General features: G+C 36.0%; 1 protein-coding gene across 4 annotated transcripts in view; it reads right to left on the minus strand.

Moving 5' to 3' along the window:
* TCF12 (transcription factor 12) overlaps window positions 1-20,702 on the minus strand; it is a 350,911-nt gene that overhangs the window by 77,758 nt on the left and 252,451 nt on the right. For 3 of the 4 annotated variants that reach the window (XM_040620599.1, XM_040620598.1, XM_008706019.2), the window contains one exon: window positions 3,733-3,868. In XM_040620599.1, the coding sequence (XP_040476533.1) occupies window positions 3,733-3,868 (136 nt within the window). Of the gene's footprint in view, window positions 1-3,732; window positions 3,869-19,187; window positions 19,336-20,702 lie in introns of those variants that run through there. The other variant, XM_040620600.1, reaches the window with a different exon arrangement.

Below are 20,702 nucleotides of genomic sequence, written 5' to 3' on the forward strand. Positions count from 1 at the left end.
ACAACTGCTTAACAGAGATGCAAATTTAGTGTCCGAATCACATGAAGAGTTAGGTTTAAAAGCATATTAAATAGACTGAAAGCTAATGCTGTGCTACAACTTACTATGTTAAAAATTTGAAGTAAAATTTACTTCAAATGAAAAATTATGCTTGTAATCATGTCAGAGAAATGTTACATAAACTATTAAATACAGGCACTGTCATAAACAATGTCATCTAGTATTCTGTAAGAACATTTACTGTATACAATGCATGGTTAAAACTAAATTCAGCATTAATTATTGTGTGATTTATCTGTGGATGTTTATATTATTTCAAAAATAACTAGAGAAAGCATATTTCTTTATAACACATAAATCATTTACTGACATAAATGAGAACATGAGTATTTTCATAGATACCTAATCAACCTCACTTGGTATTTTAATTTTACTTATCTGTAAAACTTAAAATTTAAAAACTTGTCTATCTTATTTAGTGTAAAAGAAAAAAAAGATGGTAAGTGCAGCTTCCTAATCTTACACAAATAATGGATGAAATTCAGGATTTTTCAGAGGGGTTCGCTTATTAAGAAGGCTGATGTAAAGTATACTATTTTGTAAACTGTAAAAATGAGAATTAAACTAGCATATTTTCCTGGGTCATAAATTATATGACACAATAAGACACATAATTATTTAAGAAAGAATTAAATTCATTTTTAAAATTAGGGCTGGGCATCTTAACAATTTATATTCTAGGAGGCTGCAAAGCTAAAAAAGCAACTTTAGAAGTAGCATGTGGAAAAGTTTTATACAATAAAAAAGGGGAAAAAGCATTCATTACCATCTAAGTCCCTATACCAAGAGGCAGCCTCTATTCCCTTAAAAACAAAAGTGCCAAAGATAAACAACATCCGGCACACTCTATAAAATTTAGAAGCAAATTTTTTGTTCTTTGTGATAGAACCCAACTCTTCATAACTAATAAATACAGTACCTTTGAACAAAAGCCACACTGTATACCAAGACAGTCAACTGAACTGCTCCTATCAGTTTGGAGCTCATCAATCTATTTTGGATTAATTACTAGCAGAAGATATTCTATTTTAGTTTAGGACAGTTTATACCTCCTATGTAATAGAAATGTTTCTTTTTTTTTACATTTTTAATTAGAGAGGAGGGGGGAGGGGCAGAGGGAGAGGGAATCTTAAGCAGGCTCCATGCCCAGCATGGAGCTCGACACAGGACTTGATCTCACAACCCTGAGATCGTGACCTGAGCCAAAATAAAAAGTCAGACATTTAACCGACTGAGCCACCCAGGTACCCTGAAATGTTTTATATTTTTATCTCATCATTGGCTGCCACTACACAATTACATACATAATGTTGTATTTAAAGACATGAATTTGGGATTCATAGTTCAGTTTTGAGGGCTGGCAAAGTCTAACAGTTAAGAGAGTAAGCTGGCTGGATTCAAATTTCAGCTCCTAATTTCAGCAGCAACAAATGATAGCAGCTGTGTGAACTTGGGCAAGTTACTTTTAACCTCTTTGAACTTCAGTTACCTAAGATGTAAAAAGGGGATAACACCTCTTTGAGTTATTGTGGTAAAGATAATATATGAAAGATGTTCAGGGCAGTGCCTCACAGAGAGTGACAATAAATTTTAGCCATTATTACTATGTTTATATTAAATTCTGTGGCAAAATATTGTAAATTAGATATCTAGATGCTGTTTTGCAGAATGCTGATATCATAAAGCATCTAAGTAGCTTCAGGTGGGTATAGATGATCTCTGAAGTCCTTTCAAATCTGAGATTTTATGAATAACTGCAATGCCAAGAAAGAGTGACTGAGTGAGAAATAACAATGAAGAATGGAATAATACTCCACTAAGTGGTATTCATACAGGAAATAAGTGGGCTTCCCTGGGTACCAAGCCTTGGCTAAGTTGCTTAGCTTCCTGGGTCTTGATTCCTTATCTGTAACATGAGGTCAGTATTACAACCTCACAGAATTTTTGTAAAGATATATACTTGGCATGGAGGAGACAACAGTATCACTAGCATAATTAAAATGAAAATGAAGATATAAGTTTTAATTTCTGGAAAACTTGAGTTTTTATACCTCCACCCCAATTCCTAGTGAATCAATAGCTCATTTTCTCCCTGAACCTTTAGTCATATTATATTGGTCTTTATCAGTGCTTTTTGACATAGTATGTGCTCCCATAGCGTACTAACAAGGTACTTCTCTAGTGACACTGACACACCTAGACTCAAACGAATATTCCTACCCTAACTCATTTGGTGGGAAACAAAAATGAAGATGGAGAAAAGATGCTTTACAATTTATCATTTCTTTAATAACAAACATTATACTGTCTAAATCATCTGCCCTTACTTTATTACACATACTAAGTCACCCATAATGCTGAGAGGTGGGCACATCTAGTCAGAGCTCTCTATGGCAAACAAGACCATCACTGCCCTTTTACAGACTCAGGCATACTCTAGACCCAGGGACATGGCCTCTTTCACAAAAATCTAAGTTTGACAGAAGGTAGATATATAAATTGGAGGCAGTCAACAAATATTTGGGGGAATAACCAACTATGACATACTTTCTTTTAGTGGGCTATATTTATTTCAGAAGCTGGTCAATCCTTGGTTGAAACATCCTGTACAACTTCAATTTTTTTGTGTAAAGGAAGATTCCTATGAAGGAATCACCAAAAATTCTCACATTTAAATACTGCTTGGATAAGGTGCCAAAATATACCTGAGGCTTGCTGTAAGCGGCAAAACAAAACAGATTGGCCTGGTTAGGGTATGAATAAGGCATAAAAGAAGGAAACTAAAGGAAATGAGGGTTCCAAACTTAAAAAGTACTGAGTTTCCTTTTGAGGTGATGCTTTAGAACAAGACAGAGATGATGGCTGCACAGCACTGTGAATGTACTAAATATCACTGAATCATACATTTTATTTATTTATTTTTCAAGATTTTATTTATTTATTTGACAGAGAGAGACAGGCAGCAAGAGAGGGAACACAAGCAGGGGGAGTGGGAGAGGAAGAAGCAGGCTCCCAGTGGAGGATCCCGATATGGGGCTCGATCCCAGAATGCCAGGATCACGCCCTGAGCCGAAGGCAGAAGCTCAACGACTGAGCCAGCCAGGCGCCCCTGAATCATACATTTTAATATGATTGATTTTACCTCAATTTTTTAAAAAACGAGTAGAAAACTTAAAATGCAAAGAGCATTGGATGTGGAGTCAGAAAATCTTAAATTTTATCTGGGGTAAACCATCTACTAACTATATGAATGTGTCCTCTTGAGCCTCATTTTATGTTAAATCTAGTATTACATCCACAGACCAGCAGGGCTATTGGGCCAACGAGATGACAAAGTATATATAAAACCACATCGTAAACTGTTCAGCATTATATCAATCTTAGTCAAAAATAAGGTGTTAATATTAGCCCACGACATTTTCATTATAATAGGAAAAACTAGTCCCATTTTTCACTGTTAGGTCCTCTTATGATGATGTAACAAGAATATTAAATTGTTTATTAAATATCTAATAGATACATTATTTTATGCAAATAAGCCCTAATATCAACATCATACCTAAGAAACCAAATTTCTATTAAATAAAAGTGCAGCCAGAAGACTCTGAGGTTAAAAAAAAAAAGAGAGAGGAAAACATTTGTAAGATAGGATTTGCTGTACAACACACTTACCAAGTGCTGCAGAGTCATGGAGTGGTCTTCTCCTGGAACTTGTGGCAGAAAATGAGTAATATGGTGTTCCAGGTTTTCCTGAAGAAGACAGCTGTGCTGGGCTTCCAAGCCCTAGATCTTGTCTCAGGAGACTAGACTATAAAACAAAGCCAAGGAAACAAGTTATCCTCCCACTGATACCAACCAAAATGTGAAAATATCATCACTTCTAAGTTATTCAGATGGTTATTCAGAGGATGCTGGTACCTTCGACAATGCCTTGAATTTAGATGCATCTGATAAATATTTGAGTTCTACTAGACCATTGGTTTAAACCTGTATTTTCTTTTTCCCTATCCTCATGTTGCCTGCTTTCTAGTAATGACTCAGATCTATACAATCTTAAGGTTGAAAGACACTTTAGTACTATGTGGTTCTACCCTTTAATCATCAAGAATATTTTTGAAAAATGGCCACCAAGTCTTTGCTTGAATGCTTTCATGACCATACAAGGAAGTCAATTCTATTCTTTTTTCTTTTCTTTTTTCTTTTAGGATAGCTTTCATTGTTTGAAGACTGCCAATATTGTCAAGACTAGTCATTCCTGTTTCCTTCAACTGTGTCTCATGGCCTGGGTTTGAATGTAATCCTCACCATCTCTGACATAAGACCTCTGGATTTATTTTCAGTTTGTCAAAGTGTCTTACAAAATGGAATGGATGACAATGCCCCAGATGTGGCCTTATTAGTGCAGAGTCATTTTCAATGCTGCATTTAAACAACCCATTTGTGCTAGCTCATATTAAAAGGTTAGGAGTGATCACATGCTGTTACTTTTTACTGCATATCTTGCTATTAAATCCTGTCCCCTCCAACGGTTTTCTTGTTCAGTTGTGTTTTTTGGTCCCAAGTACAACAGTTAACATTTACCTGATAAAATTCATCTTTTTACATTTTACCTATAATCATTCATTTCTGCCTTTTTAAGATTCTGAGTCTGTCAACCAATGGATTTGCTAGTTTTTCTAGTACTGGGGCATAAAAAATGGGATTTAAAAAAAAAAAAGACGACATCAGGATGACAAGGCTGATGAGATCCCTATGCTATGCTACAGTGACATGAGACTTTGTCAAGTGCTTCGCTGAAATCCAAAGATTCAGCAGCCCTGACCTACTAAACCAGTGACCCTAACATAAAGCAAATGAAGTCAATTTGGCAGAATTTGGTTCCAACCTTTCTGGTAGCTGAGGGAAAAAGACCTCAACTGGGAAGGGTGCTGCATACAGTTGAGAGGATGCTCTCATGTGATAAGAGCTGTGATCCCTCTGACACATAGACTATCCTCCTACCCCATATTTAATACCTGCCATCACCATACTCTTAGTAGTTGTCCTCTTAGCCACTGATTATCATAGAGGTACTGAGAAATAAACCTCAGCTCTGGTCAGAAAAAAGTCAGCAGAACTTTGTACTAGTGGTCATAGTAGCCCAGTTCCTGCCTCCATTCTAATAAGCAAGAAAAACTCTCTTTCGGTTTATCATATATTTAATGATTTTAAGTAATTTTTGTTTTGTTTCAGCTTTAAAAAATTGAGCTGGAATTCACATAGCATACAATTAACCATTTCAAAGTTTCCAATCAGTGACATCTGGTGCATTCACAATGTTCTATGACCATCACCATCTAGTTATAGAACATGTTTATCACCTCCAAAGGAAACCCTATAGCCATTAAACAATTACTTCCATTCTTCCCCTCCTCTGGCCTTTGTAACAACTGATCTCCGATCTCTATGAATTCACTGTTCTGAATATTTCACATAATTTGGAACCATATGTGACCTTCTTTCACGTCACATGTTTTTTGAAGTGCATCCTCGTTGTAGTTTGTATCAGTACTTCGTTCCTTGTTAGGGCTGAATAATATCCCATTATTATATTATATAATAATAATAATATTTAATTAATAATTTACTATTAATTAATAAATTAAATATTAAATATTATTAGTATTATTATATTATCCCATTATTACTGACTGGGCAATCCAGGTGCCCTTAGCTGAAATTTTATTGTGTATTTTATTGTTTTATTGTGAATTCTGTATATGTAAGATCACACCATCTGCAAATAGGGGAAGTTTTACTTCTTTCATTCCAATTTAGATGCCTTTATTTCTTTTTCTTGCCTAATTGCTCTGTTAGAACTTCAAGTAAAACATTCAGGACACTTGGGTTGGCTCAGCTGGTTAAACGTCTGACTCTTGATTTCAGCTTAGGTCATGATCTCAGGGTTGTGAGATCGAGCCCCATGTCATGCTCTGAGCTGGGACTGGAGCCCAGTTAAGATTCTCTCCGTCCTCCTCCCACCACTTCTGCTCTTTCTCTCTCTCTAAAAATAGAACTTCTAGAAAAATATTCAATATAAGTGGTGAAAGTAGAATATCCTTGTCTTTTTTTTTTTTTTAAAGATTTTATTTATTTGTGAGCAAGAGGAGAGAGAGCATAAGCAGGGGGAGTGGTATGCAGAAAGAGAAACAGCAAGGAGTCCGATGTGGGATTTGATCCCAGGGTCCTCAGGTCATGACCCGAGCTAAAGGCAGACGCCTAACCAACTGAGCCACTCAGGCGTCCCTAGAGTCCTTGTCTTGTTCTCAATCTTCTTCTTCTTCTTCTTTTTTTTTAAAATAAGCTCTACACCCAACATGGGGCTCAAAGTCACAACTCTGAGAACAAGAGTCACACATTCTACTGACTGAGACAGCCAGATGTCCCATCTTGCTCGCAATCTTAGTGGGAAAGGCTTTCATGCTTTTACCATTGAGCACGATACCAGCTACAGGTTGTTCATAAATGACCTTTATCAAGTAGAGAAAGTTCCCTCCTAGTCCTAATTCGTTAAGTGTTTTTATCATAAAGGGTGCTTTTTTCTGCACTGATTGAGATGATCAAATGATTTTCTCCCCTTCGAATCTATTAATAAATCACAACGATCACTGATCTCAAATGCTGAACTATTCTTCCATTCTTGAGATAAAACCTACTTGGGTCATGGAATATATTCCTTTTACTATGCTGCTGGATTTAGCTTGCTACTATTTTGTGAAGGATTTTTACATTAATATACAAAAAGATATAGACCTGTAGTTTCCTTTTCCCTGGGATATCTCTGTCTGGCTTGTATCAGGGTAATGCTGGCCTCATAGCATGAGTGTTTAAGAAGGACTGGTGTTAACTGGCAGAATTCCTTAGTGAAGTCACTTGGTCCCAGGCTTTTCTATTTTGAAAGAATTTTTATTACTGATTCAATCTCTTATTTTAGCTCTGTTTAGATTTTCTATCTCTTCTTGAGTCAGTTTTCAGAGGTATATATTTCCAGGACTTTGTCCATTTCATCTGGGTTGTCTAATTTGTTAGCATACAATCATTCATAGCATTCCTTTATAATCCTTTTTATTTTTGTAAGGTTGGTAGTAATACTCCCTATTTTCGTTTCTGATTTTAGTGATTTGAATCTTTTTTTCTTAGTTCATCTAACTAAAGGTTTGACAATTTCTGATCTTTTCAACGACCCAACTTTTAATTTTGTTGATTCTGTTGTTTTTTTATTCTCTATTTTTAAAAATTTCTGCTCTAATTTTTATTATTTCCTTTCTTCTGCTGGCTTTCAGTTGACTTTGCTCTTCTTTTTTTAGGTTCTTATGGTATAAAGTTAGGTTAACTGATTTGAGATCCTTTCTAATGTAGGCATTTACAACTATAAAATTTCCTCTGATCACTGCTTTCACTGCATCTAATGTTTTGCTATCCTGTCTTTTCATTTTCATTTGCTTTTTCAGGTTTTTTTTTTTTTTTTAAAGCCTATTCAATAATGCTGTAGCAAACATGAAGTAATCAATGTACTAAACCAAAGATCATTACACCTTTCAGAAATGCTTAAAATTAAGAAAATTTTTTCAGACTCATCAAGAGGCACATTCCTCTTTGAACAGAGTTGGTATCTTCCTTTATAAAGGAGAAAAGTGAGGAAAAGAAGATTTCAAGCACCAGACAATATTTATGTGTACATGAAAAGACTACATAATATCGATATAATTATTGTTTATTGCACAAATTCCAACAGATATGATCCTCAAAAGATTGGAAAAGGAAGGTGTGCTTATCAGACATAAAGGAGAAACAGTTTCCCTTAAGATAATAATCTCCAGAAGAAATGCTGAAATTGAGAAAATATACATAATACATGTATTATTTCTATTTCTATAAAGACCATTAGCAATGACTCTCCTGATTATGTTACTTGGGTGAGTAGTACGACCCAGGAATCATCAAGTCTTCCACACATTACACTGAAATTTCCATTGTCACACCTGTTTTGTCTTTCTTTTTATTTTGCCATGCTAGGCACATTCAACATACCTAAAATAGCAATCAGAATATGGTTCACAGTATGCTAGATGGTACATATTATTACCACCCTGTTTGAGGGCAGGGGTCATGTACCTTGAAATTTTCCTCTAAACATCACTAGTCTTTTACTAAGATGTTCCCTTCTCAGTGTAAAACTTACTTTCAGGATGGCATGCTTTGAGGCACCTGCTGTATTTATTATATCATGTATATTTTCATGTAGAAGGCACAAAAGAAACTGGACATTTTACACATATTAACAAATACCTGACAGGAGATGGGCATTCATAGGTCTCTTAACAGTGCTCCTTACATTTCCCTGGCACATAAATTCTCGCGGGCAAATAAGATGATGATTTACACTAGGGGTCAATTAACAAAGGCCTGCAGGTCAAATTGGGCCTGTTTTTGAAAATACTTTTATTGGAACACAGTCTCACCCATTCATTTATGTATTGGCTATGGCTGTTTTCATGCTACAGTGGGAAGAGGTGAGTAGTTCCAATGGAGAATGTATGGTTAGCGAAGCTTAAAATATTTACTGTCTGGTCCTTTTTGGAAGATGTTTATTGACCCCATGTATAATGCTTTGGTGGAAGGACAAAGGACTAAGTTTGGAGAATGGTGAAGAAGTCTAAGTTGTAAGATAAAGACAGAGAAACTTTTAGATGAGTAAAATGTAGCCAGTGAATTACTTCTTCAAAGAAGTTAAATACAGTTATAATAAAGACTCAGAGAGGCATAAAATAATCTCAATCGTGACCAGGAAAATACATTTCTTATATTCCTAAAAGTAGGCAGAATGTCTACAAAAACTTTGATGTCCTAGAAACAGCACGGGCTTTGGAATTAGCTACCCTGAGTTCAAAACCTGCTGTATGATCTTGGGCAAATTATCTAACATTAATGCATTAGGTTCCTTTTGTATTATGGGCATATTACTAATTTGCTCACAGGGTTGCTAGGAGAAGTAAGTAAGGGTTAAGTAAAACTGAGTAGCATAGTTTTAGGCCCTAGTGAAAATAAAAAAACTCAATTTCATTTTTTCTTTCCCCACAGATTACCACATTGTAAGGAACACAAAAGAATGAAAATGAGGTGAAAGACATTTTATGTACTGTTTCCTGGGCACAAACTCTATCCTAAGTCAGGAGACCTTGTCTGCCCTGAATTCAAGCTGGCCGAGTTACAACTCCCAATGGTTATGGTAAGAAAGGATGTTGGAAATGAGAAAGAGAATGGACAGGCCCCTAGAGAGAGGGTTGACAATTAGAAGCTAAATCCAAAGAGGAGCGTGACAGATTCAAACTATATCAATAGAGATCAAGAATAAACAGAAAACTGCCAACTTATTCTGAAAATGATTCAGCAGTGTGTGTTTGTGTGATAAACTCACATACAGCATACAAATATATACACATACTGAGCGAAAGAAGAGGAATGCGTATGCATAAATGTGGTGAACTATTGATGTAACTTCATTAAGAGCACATGGACATTCACTGTATTATTCTTGTAACTTTTCTGTGGGTTTGTAATTTTTCAAAATAAAAAGTTGGAGAAAATCAGAATAAATATCAAGGATTGACTAGCATACTTACAAATGTATCATCTCAGTTAATATTTACTGTAATCTTATTATTATAAATTATATGTCATACCGATAACAAGTAGTAGAACCCTAATTTGAATCTAGGTCTGTTTAAGAGGCTCTTTCTTCAATACAAAGAAGACTTCGGCGATACTCCAGGAACCTAATTACCACTTATAAGACTGTTAACTTGAAAAAATAGAAGTGACCTGTAAATGACTTTGTGGATTACAACCCGAAAACTATTATCTATAGAACGCATACTGGTAGATTTTGTACATACGCATGAAATAAAGGAAGGGAAAGAACAAATGTTTTTAAGAGAAAACTTTACTTGTTATCAATTTTAGTGCTGATAAACCTTTCTCCTTACTATAGATAGATACGGAGATATGGTTAGGAAACATTCTGTATTCTTGTTCCACAGTGAATATTAACACCAAAACCCCCATAGATGTTCTTCACTCAGCTGTCCTAATCACAGAAATAACCACGTCTCCCTGTTCAGTCTGTATCATGATTTACATGATTAGGCAAAGTAAATGTAGGAGAAATGGTTTCTTTTTAAGAACACAAGGTGATATTTTATCCTATTAATTAAAATGAATTGTTCAGTACTATAAGAAGTACAAAAGAAGTTTAAGACGTTTTCTCCATAAGGATTTGATAATCTAGGAAATAATACCACATGAAACTATGGAAAATGACTAAAAAAAAAATCAAGGGCTAAACTATATGAAGCCTAACATTTTGATATTCTACCACTAATAAAATTATGTATTTTTCTTTTATTTGATTCTTCAAACATTTTGGGAACACTAAAGCACAAATAATAAACTACTCTAATTTTCCCCCTAAAATAAAATTACGTATCAGCTCATATTATTGATTTTCCTGCCTGCTTAAAAACAAATGAGAAGCATTATTGATTACCACTGATCTTGTCCTGGAGGTATCTCAGGCAAAAAGAATACACAATCCCAGAGGTACAGAACTGGGCAAAGCAGTTTTATTCTGCCGAGCTGTCTCATTCAAGGCAGAATTAGTTTTCTGAAATGACAGACTGCTAAATTTCTTAACACACGCTTAGAAAAGATCTTTTTAATAGTCATCTAGAACCTCAACTGTGAAAAATATATCTAATTACTGAAGAATAATCAATGAAGGTTCATCCCTGGAACACTAATATAGCCTAGATTATTATAATAAAAACTACAGTAAGTTTCATTTCATTTTTTATATTTATTTTAAGTTTCACATTTTAAATTAAATATGACAAAACTTTGGCCTGTAAATAAAAAGAAAAAAATCCCCATTTCGTATGGAATTTTAGTAGCCTATGTAATATATTTTTTTTTTCACAGTTCTGTCTCCCTCTTCAAGTGCTTGAAAAACCCTGACTCTAAAATGTGAACTTGAAAAGACTTTCAGTGTAAGTCTTCGTAGTGATACTGACTAAAAAGCTGAGAGGAATAAAGTAGTGAGCGTGGCCAACATAATTTACTGATGTAACTTCTTAAGTATCTTGGAAGGTACTCTATATGCGATTTAATAGGAAATGCAGAAGAATATCGTATTTAAGAATGGCGGGGCTCAGTAGCCCAGAAGATTCAAAACCACAATGCAGTAATTTGGATATTCTTTACCCTTAAAATAAAAAGTGTTTGAAATCTTGATAAACATAACGTGCTTCCTCAGAACTGCTTTCTACCATTAAATGGCTTGGCCCAAACACAGTACTAAATATACTCTGATATCCATTCATAACTTCCGATTAAATAAGGACCTAATTAACCCTATGTCAAAAATTGTTAGTATCATTTTATGATGAGAACTTTGAAGCACTAACTCATCAGTGATTTGTTTTCTAGAAAAATAAGACGCATAGTATCTAATGTTATAGTTACACATCACAAAAAATTTAAAATATTTAACATGGACTTATGGAACCTTTGCTGTGTACTTTCTATACAATTCTTTAATTTCATGCCTATATTATAGCCCTGAAACGGTGCACAGTTTTAATATATAAAGGCAAGCAGCTGTTCCTAGATTTGTCTTTTTGAAAGGGGAATGTACTAATTAAAGAGGTAAAAAAGTACAAAACACAATCATGATAAAATAGAGAACATAAAATGTTTAAATTTCTGAGTTCTTTATACTGTATCGTGTTTCTTTTGTCCCTGGTGGATGAAGAAACAAAATTGTTCTAAGAGCAAAATTAGTATCGTATTGCCATATTTGTAACTGGTTTTTTTACTTGAGAAACATCACAGTACAGTTTAGCTATAAATCCACTTCAAGTTTCAGAGATTATGACAGGGAAACTGGAGAGTGACAAAGAAGCCTCTCACAATCAAAAAACTCAGAGGATAAAGGGAACTTCGGCAAAATACAAATGCAGGGTTTTCATACTGTATCAGTCTTCTGTTAATTTTTTACAAATAATTAAAAAACAGACTGTAACAAATTTTGAATTTGTAAAACACTGATATTTGTGAAATAATTGTATTATGATGCAAATTCACTTACATTGAAATTCCAGGGATATGTTAGCAATTATCAGCATGTTGTTAAAGAATTCTATCCTGAGAATCTCATTAGATAGTGATGCAAACTACAGTTGTTATCATTCTGAGAACAAAGGGATCTTGAATGAGTAATCAATAGCAACTGGCAGAAAATGAGACATTAATTATGATCCTCTCTAGTGTTTTGTCTAAGGCAAGATTTCATTAAATGCTTTGTGCAACCTGAATAGTTCCAAGTCATTACCAACACTTTGGACAATACATTAATTGAGGGGGAGGGGGACTGAACGGGGAAACAAAGTAAAAGAAAACCTGAGATGTTTCCATTCCTTCCCCCAGGTCAATAAAAACACACCAACTATCACTACCCAACTATTAGGCTTGTTCTTTTACAAGCCCCAAATCTTATAATCTCAACATGGTCTCTTGAAAATTTAATTATCATTTTCTATACTTAAGTGTCAGGCAGGTTTGAGAAGATAATGACAGTCATCCATCAAATGCATGCTGCCAGCGCAATCAGCCTAACCTTTAAGAAACTACCTACCTACTATTAAATTAGTAAAACACGGTAATCTTAGCAGTTTAAATTTCCCAATCTTCTTTAATTAGCCGTAGCAGAGGGAAATTTTACCATCTTAATATTTCATTTTCACTAATTTTTCTCTTAAATTTTCTCTCAAGTCCCGCATCAGCCAATGAAAAGATATCGAGTAGGAAGGTATGGGGTATAGATCAATAAAGTAAGACTTTTCGGGTATAAATAGAAAAACTATGATGAAAACCATTAAAAACCATTTTAATATATCCAGCATTTAAATAATTGCAAATATGCAATGAGAATGACTTTCTTTTAGGTTTTTATAGGTTTTCCTTAAGAGAGTCCCTACTTTCAAAATGAAAAGCAAACTTTTCCTGAGGTTAGTAAGTAAGCATACTCTAAGTCCATCTTCTTCCTAAGTGAGCAGTTTTTCTGAATGTGTGAAGTTAGAAACTTCCTTGTTAAATACAGTCCTCTGAAAGCCTTCCTGCTAAGTTACCAGTGTGCCTTTAAACCCTTTCTTTTGCGAATAAAAAGAATCCTGCTATGTAAGGTGCTAACCAACATTAGAAGAACAGGAGATAAAGAAATGTCATTTCTCTTTTGCTTTTGTGGAAAAGGTATTATGTAGTCCTAAGATTTTCAGCAGAGTTCTGATACTTAGAAGCCACTCCTTTTCCCTTTAATGCTAGCTTTCAAATCTTGTAAATGACTACCACCTCTTCCCAATCCCTCGCATTTGAAGAAAACAATTAAGACGAACATAAAACACAGTACAGCAGTAGGCATACAGTTAGGTATGCAATACTTTTTGAACTGAAACATTCTGTACTGGAACATCTTCTAAAAGTTAAGCTTTTTATTTTGGGAATTTTCAAGTATAAACAAAAATAGAAAAAAAAACCCCAGTATAATGAACCTTCCTATACCTTTCACACAGCTTTTTTTTTTTTTTTTTAAAGATTTTATTTCTTTGAGAGAGAAAGAGCTAGTGAGAGAGAGCGAGAAAGAATAAGCGAGAGCTCAAGGGGGGAGGAGCAGACTCCTCCCTGAGCAGGGAGGCGGATGGCTCAATCCCAGGATGCTGGAATTATGACTTGAGCTGAAGGCAGACACTTAACCAACTGAGCCACCCAGACACCCACCTTTCACCCAGCTTTAATAACTGCCAGCATTCTACTGTTTGCTTCATTTATTCTGCTATCTCTCAGTTCTTGGTATGGCCCCATAATTGACAACAATATCTTACAGTCAGTCATGTAATGTCCAGTCTGTGGTCACCTCTTCTGTCATTTTTTTCCTGAGGTGGTGTCTAATCTCCAGCCATTATTTAATACACTCTTTTCTCCTAAAATAAGTTTCCAGAAGAATCATCTGACTTTTAAACAATGTTCCCAAACAGCACTGAGTACTACCAAAAGTTTTTTCCCTGCCAAGTAACCTCTGCATCATCTTTCTCTGGCTTTTTAACAGAAACAGGAAATTATACTTGCCTACTACCTGATACTTTAAGATGAGATTTTCCTTCCACAAAACAATTTATTTTACCTATGTTCCAAACTCAGAAGCTCACTCTGCAGGTAGCTGATGGCTTATTACCCCGGTTATATATTCCTTCCTAAATCACAGAATTCAGATTCTAAGGTTTTCTGAATACCCACTGAATACCAGTAAGCACAGCCCCTTCACAGGCTACTTCATGAGTGAATCATCTCTTAGAAAGCTTCAACACTGATCCATAGCCACTTTTATGTCTTTTTCACATTCTTGACTCCCAAAAATTCTCCCATCACCATCAACTAATCTATTGCCAAAAGGATGCAGTAAATACTGGAAACCACTTGACTCCTGCCAATTTTTAAGTCCAATATTCAACTCTGACATGACCTATTCTTGCAACACCCATTGCTCCTTTATTACTTATTGTACTTGTTCTTTTGTCTCAAGATATTCAGTATCTTGACTTCTTTTCCCCAGTCCCAAAGTTTAATCATGGCTTCACTTCCTTCCTTTGAAAACTAGCCCACAAAGTCTATTACTTTAACCATTATCTCACCACTACTTCGATTCCTCTATCCTTAGCCATTTACCAGCTATGAAACATTGGATAAACTACATAATCTCTGAGGCTTCAGGTTCCTCAGTTGTCAAATGGAAAAACAGTTACACCAACAGCAGCAGCAGCAACAACACTTCTGTCATATGCAAGGACCACATGAAATGTCTGTAAGGTGCTTGGCACAATGCCTAGCACTCATAAACATATGATATATGATAGCCCTTATGTTTAGGCGTACCTTGTTTTATTGCACTTTGCAGATACTGCACGTTCTACAAATTGCAGGTTTGTGGTAAGCTTTTGCCAAGCAAGTCCATAGGCACCATTTTTGCAATAGCATTTGCTAACTTTGTGTCTCTGTGTCACATTTTGGTAATTCTCGCGATATTTCAAACTTCTTTACTACTACAATATTTGTTGTGGTGATCGGTGAGCAGTGATCTTTGACGTTACTATTGTAATTGCTTTGGGGCCCCACGAAGTATGCCCAGGAAGATGGCAAATTTATTTGGTAAATGCTGTGTGTGTTCTAACTGCTCCACGGACCAGTCGTTCCCATCTCTCTCCCTCTCCTTGAGCCTCCTTATTCCTTGAGACACAACAATATTCAAATTAGGTCAATTAATAATCCAACAATGGCCTCTAAAAGTTCAGGTGAAAGGAAGAATCACAGGTCTCTCTCTTCAAATCAAAAGCTAGAAATGATTAAGCTTAGGGAGGAGGGCATGTCAAATGTGGAGACAGGAAGAAAGCTAATCCACTTGCACCAAACAGTTAGCAAAGCCCATGAATACAAAGGAAAGGTTCTTGAAGGAAATTAAAGTGCTATTCCAGTGAACATATGAATGGTAAGAAAGCCCAAGAGCCTTAATGCTGATAGGGAGAAAGTTTTAATGGTCTGGATAGAAGATCAAACTACTGCGAACTACAACAGTCCCTTAAGGGAATGCCTAATCCAGAACAAGGCCCTAACTCTCCCCAAGTCTATGAAGGCTTAGAGAGTAGAGGAAGCTGCAGAAGAAAAGTATTCAGTTAGAGAAGTTGGTTCATAAAGGTTAGGGAAAGAAGCCATCTCTGTAACATAAAAGTGCAAAGTGAAGCAAGTGCTGATGGAGAAGCTGCAGCAAGTTATCCAGGAGATTTGGCTATTATAGATAAGTAATGAAGGGGGCTGCACTAAACAACCGATTTTCAGTGTAAATGAAACAGCCTCCTATTAGAAGATGATGCCATCTAGGACTTTCATAGCTGAAGAAGAGATGTCAATGCCTGACTTCAAAGCTTCATAGGACAGGCTGACTCTCTTTTTAGGGGCTAATGCAGCTGGTGACTTTCAGTTGAAGCCAATCCTCATTTGCCATTATGAAAATCCTTGGGCCCTTAAGAATTATGCTAAATATACTCTGCTTCTGCTCTATAAATACAACAATAAAGCCTGGATGACAGCATATCTGTTTACATAGTTTACATGGTTTACTGAATACTTTGAGCCCACTGTTGAGACCTGTTGCTTAGAAAAAAAAGAATCCTGTCAAAATATTATTGCTCATCAACAGTGAACCTGGTCACTCAAGAGCTCTGATGCAGATGTACAATGAGATTACTGTTGTTTTCGTGCCTGCTCACAAAACATCTATTCTGCAGCCATGGATCAAAGAGTAATTTTGATTTCAAGTCTTATTATTAAAGAAATACACATCATAAGGCTAGAGCTGCCTTAGACAGAAATTCCTCTGATGGATCTGTGCAAAGTCAACTTGAAAACCTTCTGGAAAGGATTCACCATCCTACATGCTGTTAAGAACACTTGTGATTCACAGGAAGATGTCAAATTATCAACATGAACAGGAATTTGGAAGAAGTTGAGTCCAACCCTAATGGATGACTTGGAGGTGTTCAAGACTTCAGTGGAGGAATTAACTGCAGATGTTGTAGAAACGGCAAGAGAAGTGGAATCAGAGCCTGAAGATGCAACTGAACTGCTGCAATCTTATTATAAAACTTGAACAGATGAGGAGCTGCTTCTTATGGATGAGCAAAGAAAGTGGTTTCGTAAGATGGAATCTACTTCTGGTGAAGACACTATGAAGATTGCTGACATGGCAACAAAGGATTTAGATCTTATAGTAAACATAGTTGAGAGGATTGATTCCAATTTTGAAAGGTCTACTGTAGATAAAATGTTATCAAACAGGATTTTGTGCTACAGAGAAACTGTTTGTGAAAGGAAGAGGACATCGATGAGGCAAACTTCATTGTTGTCTTATTTTAAGAAACTGCTACAGCCACCCCAACTTCAGCAACCACCACCCTGATCAGTGAGCAGCCATCAACAGTGAGGCAAGACCCTCCAAGAGCAAAAATATGACGACTCACTTGAAAGCTCAGATGGCAGCTAGCATTTTAAGCTATAAAGTATTTTTATTTTATTTTTATTTTTTAAAAATTTTTCATTTATTTTTTGAGAGAGAGAGAGAGAGAGAGAGAGAGAGCACAGAGGGAGAGTGACAGGGAGAAGCAGACTCCTCACTGAGCAGAGAGCCGGATGCATGGCTCGATCCCAGGACCCTGAGATCATGACCCAAGCTGAAAGCAGATGCTTAGACGACTGAGCCACCTAGGCACCCGTATTTTTTATTGTTTTTAATGATTAAAAAATTTTATTTGGGGCGCCTGGGTGGCACAGTGGTTAAGCATCTGCCTTTGGCTCAGGGCATGATCCCGGCGTTATGGGATTGAGTCCCACATCAGGCTCCTCCGCTATGAGCCTGCTTCTTCCTCTCCCACTCCCCCTGCTTGTGTTCCCTCTCTCGCTAGCTGTCTCTCTCTGTCAAATAAATAAATAAAATCTTTAAAAAAATTTTTTATTTACTTTGCGGGGGGCAGAGGGAGAGGGAGAAAGAGTCTCAAGCAGACTCCATGCTGAGTGCAGAGCTCCACGTGGGGCTCAATCCCACGACCCCAAGATCACAACCTGAGCTGAAACCAAGAGTCCGATGCTCAATTGACCATACCACCCAGGTGCCTGGCAATAAAGTTTTGGTTTGTTTTGTTTTTTTTAAAGATTTATTTATTTTTAGAGAGAGAGAGAGAGAGTGCGAGTGTGTGCATGAGAGAGGCAGCACATGCATGAGAAAGAGTAGGGGGTTGTCAGGGGGAGAGGAGAGAGAGAATCTCAAGCCGACTCCCCACAAAGTGCAGAGCCCGACATGGGGCTCCATCTGATGATCATGAGATCATGACCAGAGCCAAAATCAAGAGTCAGATGTTTAACCAACTGAGCCACACAGGTGCTCTTGCAATAAAGTATTTTAATTAAGATATCTACATTGTTCTTTTAGACATAACGCTACTGCATACTTTAACAGACTACATTATAGTGTAAACATAACTTTATATGCACTGGGAAAGCAAAAAATTCACCTGACTCACTTCATTGTGATATTTGGTTTATTGCAGTGATCTGGAGCTGAACCTGCAGTACCTCCGAGGTATATTTGTATTATCACTATCATCATTAACCTATCCAGTCAAACATTTGCTATCTATGCTTCTACATTTGGTCTGCTGAGTACTACTGGAATAAAAATTAAAACATATATAAAACTATATAGGCTAAGTCAATAGTTTCTGGTCTCTAACCTGAGGTGAATCATCAACACCTCTTGCAAAGCCTTTTACTTGTCCCTAGAGAGCTCGCAGAATTCAAAGAATATTTTCAGGTATTTTATTTCAAACAAACAACATATGCCCTAATCCTTCTGTTATAAAAATCTCAGTAAAGTGAATGTCTACCTTATGCTTGAATACATCCAGGGAGAAGAAAGTCACTATCCATCAAAGTTGAGTATTCCATCCTCTATACTATGAGAACATTCCTTCTTACATTGAGTTAAAATCAGGATCACTAACTCCTACCCGTCATCCAAAGTTTTAACCTTAAAAGTTACAGAACAAGCCAAATTATGCTTCAAATATTTGAAGATGCTTCTCATGAAAGTCTTAAGAGCAGACAGCCCTCAATCCTTCAATCCCATGTTAGAGTTGCAAATTACCTTATTTGCAAGTTTTTCTCCAAATCAGTTTTAGTTTACCTAAGCCTGTTTTGAAATGCATATGCTCAGAATGGTATACAGTATAACTTCCTTATTCTAAATAGTATGTTTCTAATAATTCAGCCTAAGACTAAGGTCCTTTCTATTAGGCTTGCTGTTATGAAGAAATATCCAAATTGTTCTTTAAAACAACTAACTTTAATTAAACCTCTTGGAGAAATAGCAGGTCAATATAGCATTGGCTACATATGAAAGCCCCTTAATTCTCTTAATTATCAGAAACACATACCTGTGTAGGAAAAACTTGTGTTTTGATGGAAAATTACACATTATCTGGAGTAGGGTCAGTTCTGTAACTATGCACTCCACCTTTGTAGCAAGAAAGAAGCCATAGTTGATATGTAAATGAATGAGAATGGCTATGTACTAACAAAACCCATTTACCAAAAAAAAAAAAAAAAAAGGGAGTGGGAATATCTGGCTGATAGCCGTAGTTCGCTGACCCCTAATCTAGAACACAACGTTCTAGGTTATCTGATTCTCATTTTATGGGAGCTATTTTACAACTCTATAAATTGTAGGTAACCGATAACAATGTAAAATAATTCTTATCTAGAGACCTGCAAAAACATTCTTCTCAGTGAGGGAATGAACAGTTTTCCACTCTCAGTACCTCTACCACTCTGCTCCAAAGGAGAAAAAAAAGTTTGATCTACATCGGAACATTAATTTCCATAATTTTTAAAATTTATTTTTAAATGTTTGCTACTGAATTATAGTTGACATATGTTTTAGTTGCAGGTATACAATATAGCGATTTAACAGTTTATGTATATATTACTCAATGCTCATTCACCACAATAACTGTTGTTTCCATTTGTTACCAGGTAACGTTATTACAATATTACTGACTGGAAGTACTCCCTACGCCGTGCTCTTTATCTCCATGACATCTATCTTGTAACCGGAAGTTTGCATGTCTTAATTCCCCCTCACCTATTTCATTCACCCCCCACCTCTGGCAACCAAGAGTTTGTTCTCTGTATTTATGAGTCTTTTTCTGTTTTTGTTGGTTTGTTTCTTTTTTAGTAATTTCCATAATTTTGATCTATGACTGTGTCTGTTTTTGGATTCTCTTTAGAACTGGTTCTGACACCTTAACAAATTTCTTCACTGATGAGGTAAAATCTATTTACTTTTTACCTGTAGGAGAGTCAGGACTTAACGTATTTTAACAAATTTATCTTTTAACATGTGCGATGTGCTGTTGTTATAGGGTAACTAAGATCTGTCTAAACCACCTTCTATCCCACTGTTCATGCTCATGTTCTAGAGCAATCAGGCCATCTCAAATAGTTTCCTTGTGTCCAGTTTGTAAATTCTCTTGTATATCTGGAACCAGAATTACCTTTTCTAAGAAACACCTGTATTTTTTATCCTGCCATGTGTCCAATCTGAAACCCTCACAGGATAAAACAGAAACTCTTTGGTCAGGCATTCAAAGCAACATCCTTACAATTCAAACACCTCACACCATTCCTCAAAACAAGTATTTCATTCAAGCCAAACTAAAATGCTACTATTCCTAGAATACACATTCACTTATTCATTCGAAATACATTTATTCAAAAGGTATTCATTGATACCTTCTATTTGTTAGGCACAAAGTTGGTGATGAAAATACAACAAACAGCCATTGACCCTGCCCTTACAAAACTTATACTTTCGGTGGGAGAAAACTAAGGAAGCAGCTACAAGATGTGTTGAATATTATTACTTCTATTTATATTAGTCATATGTTCTG

The sequence above is a fragment of the Ursus maritimus genome, unplaced genomic scaffold (genome assembly GCF_017311325.1).
Source record: "Ursus maritimus isolate PB19 unplaced genomic scaffold, ASM1731132v1 scaffold_35, whole genome shotgun sequence".
In the NCBI taxonomy this organism is placed as follows: domain Eukaryota; kingdom Metazoa; phylum Chordata; class Mammalia; order Carnivora; family Ursidae; genus Ursus; species Ursus maritimus.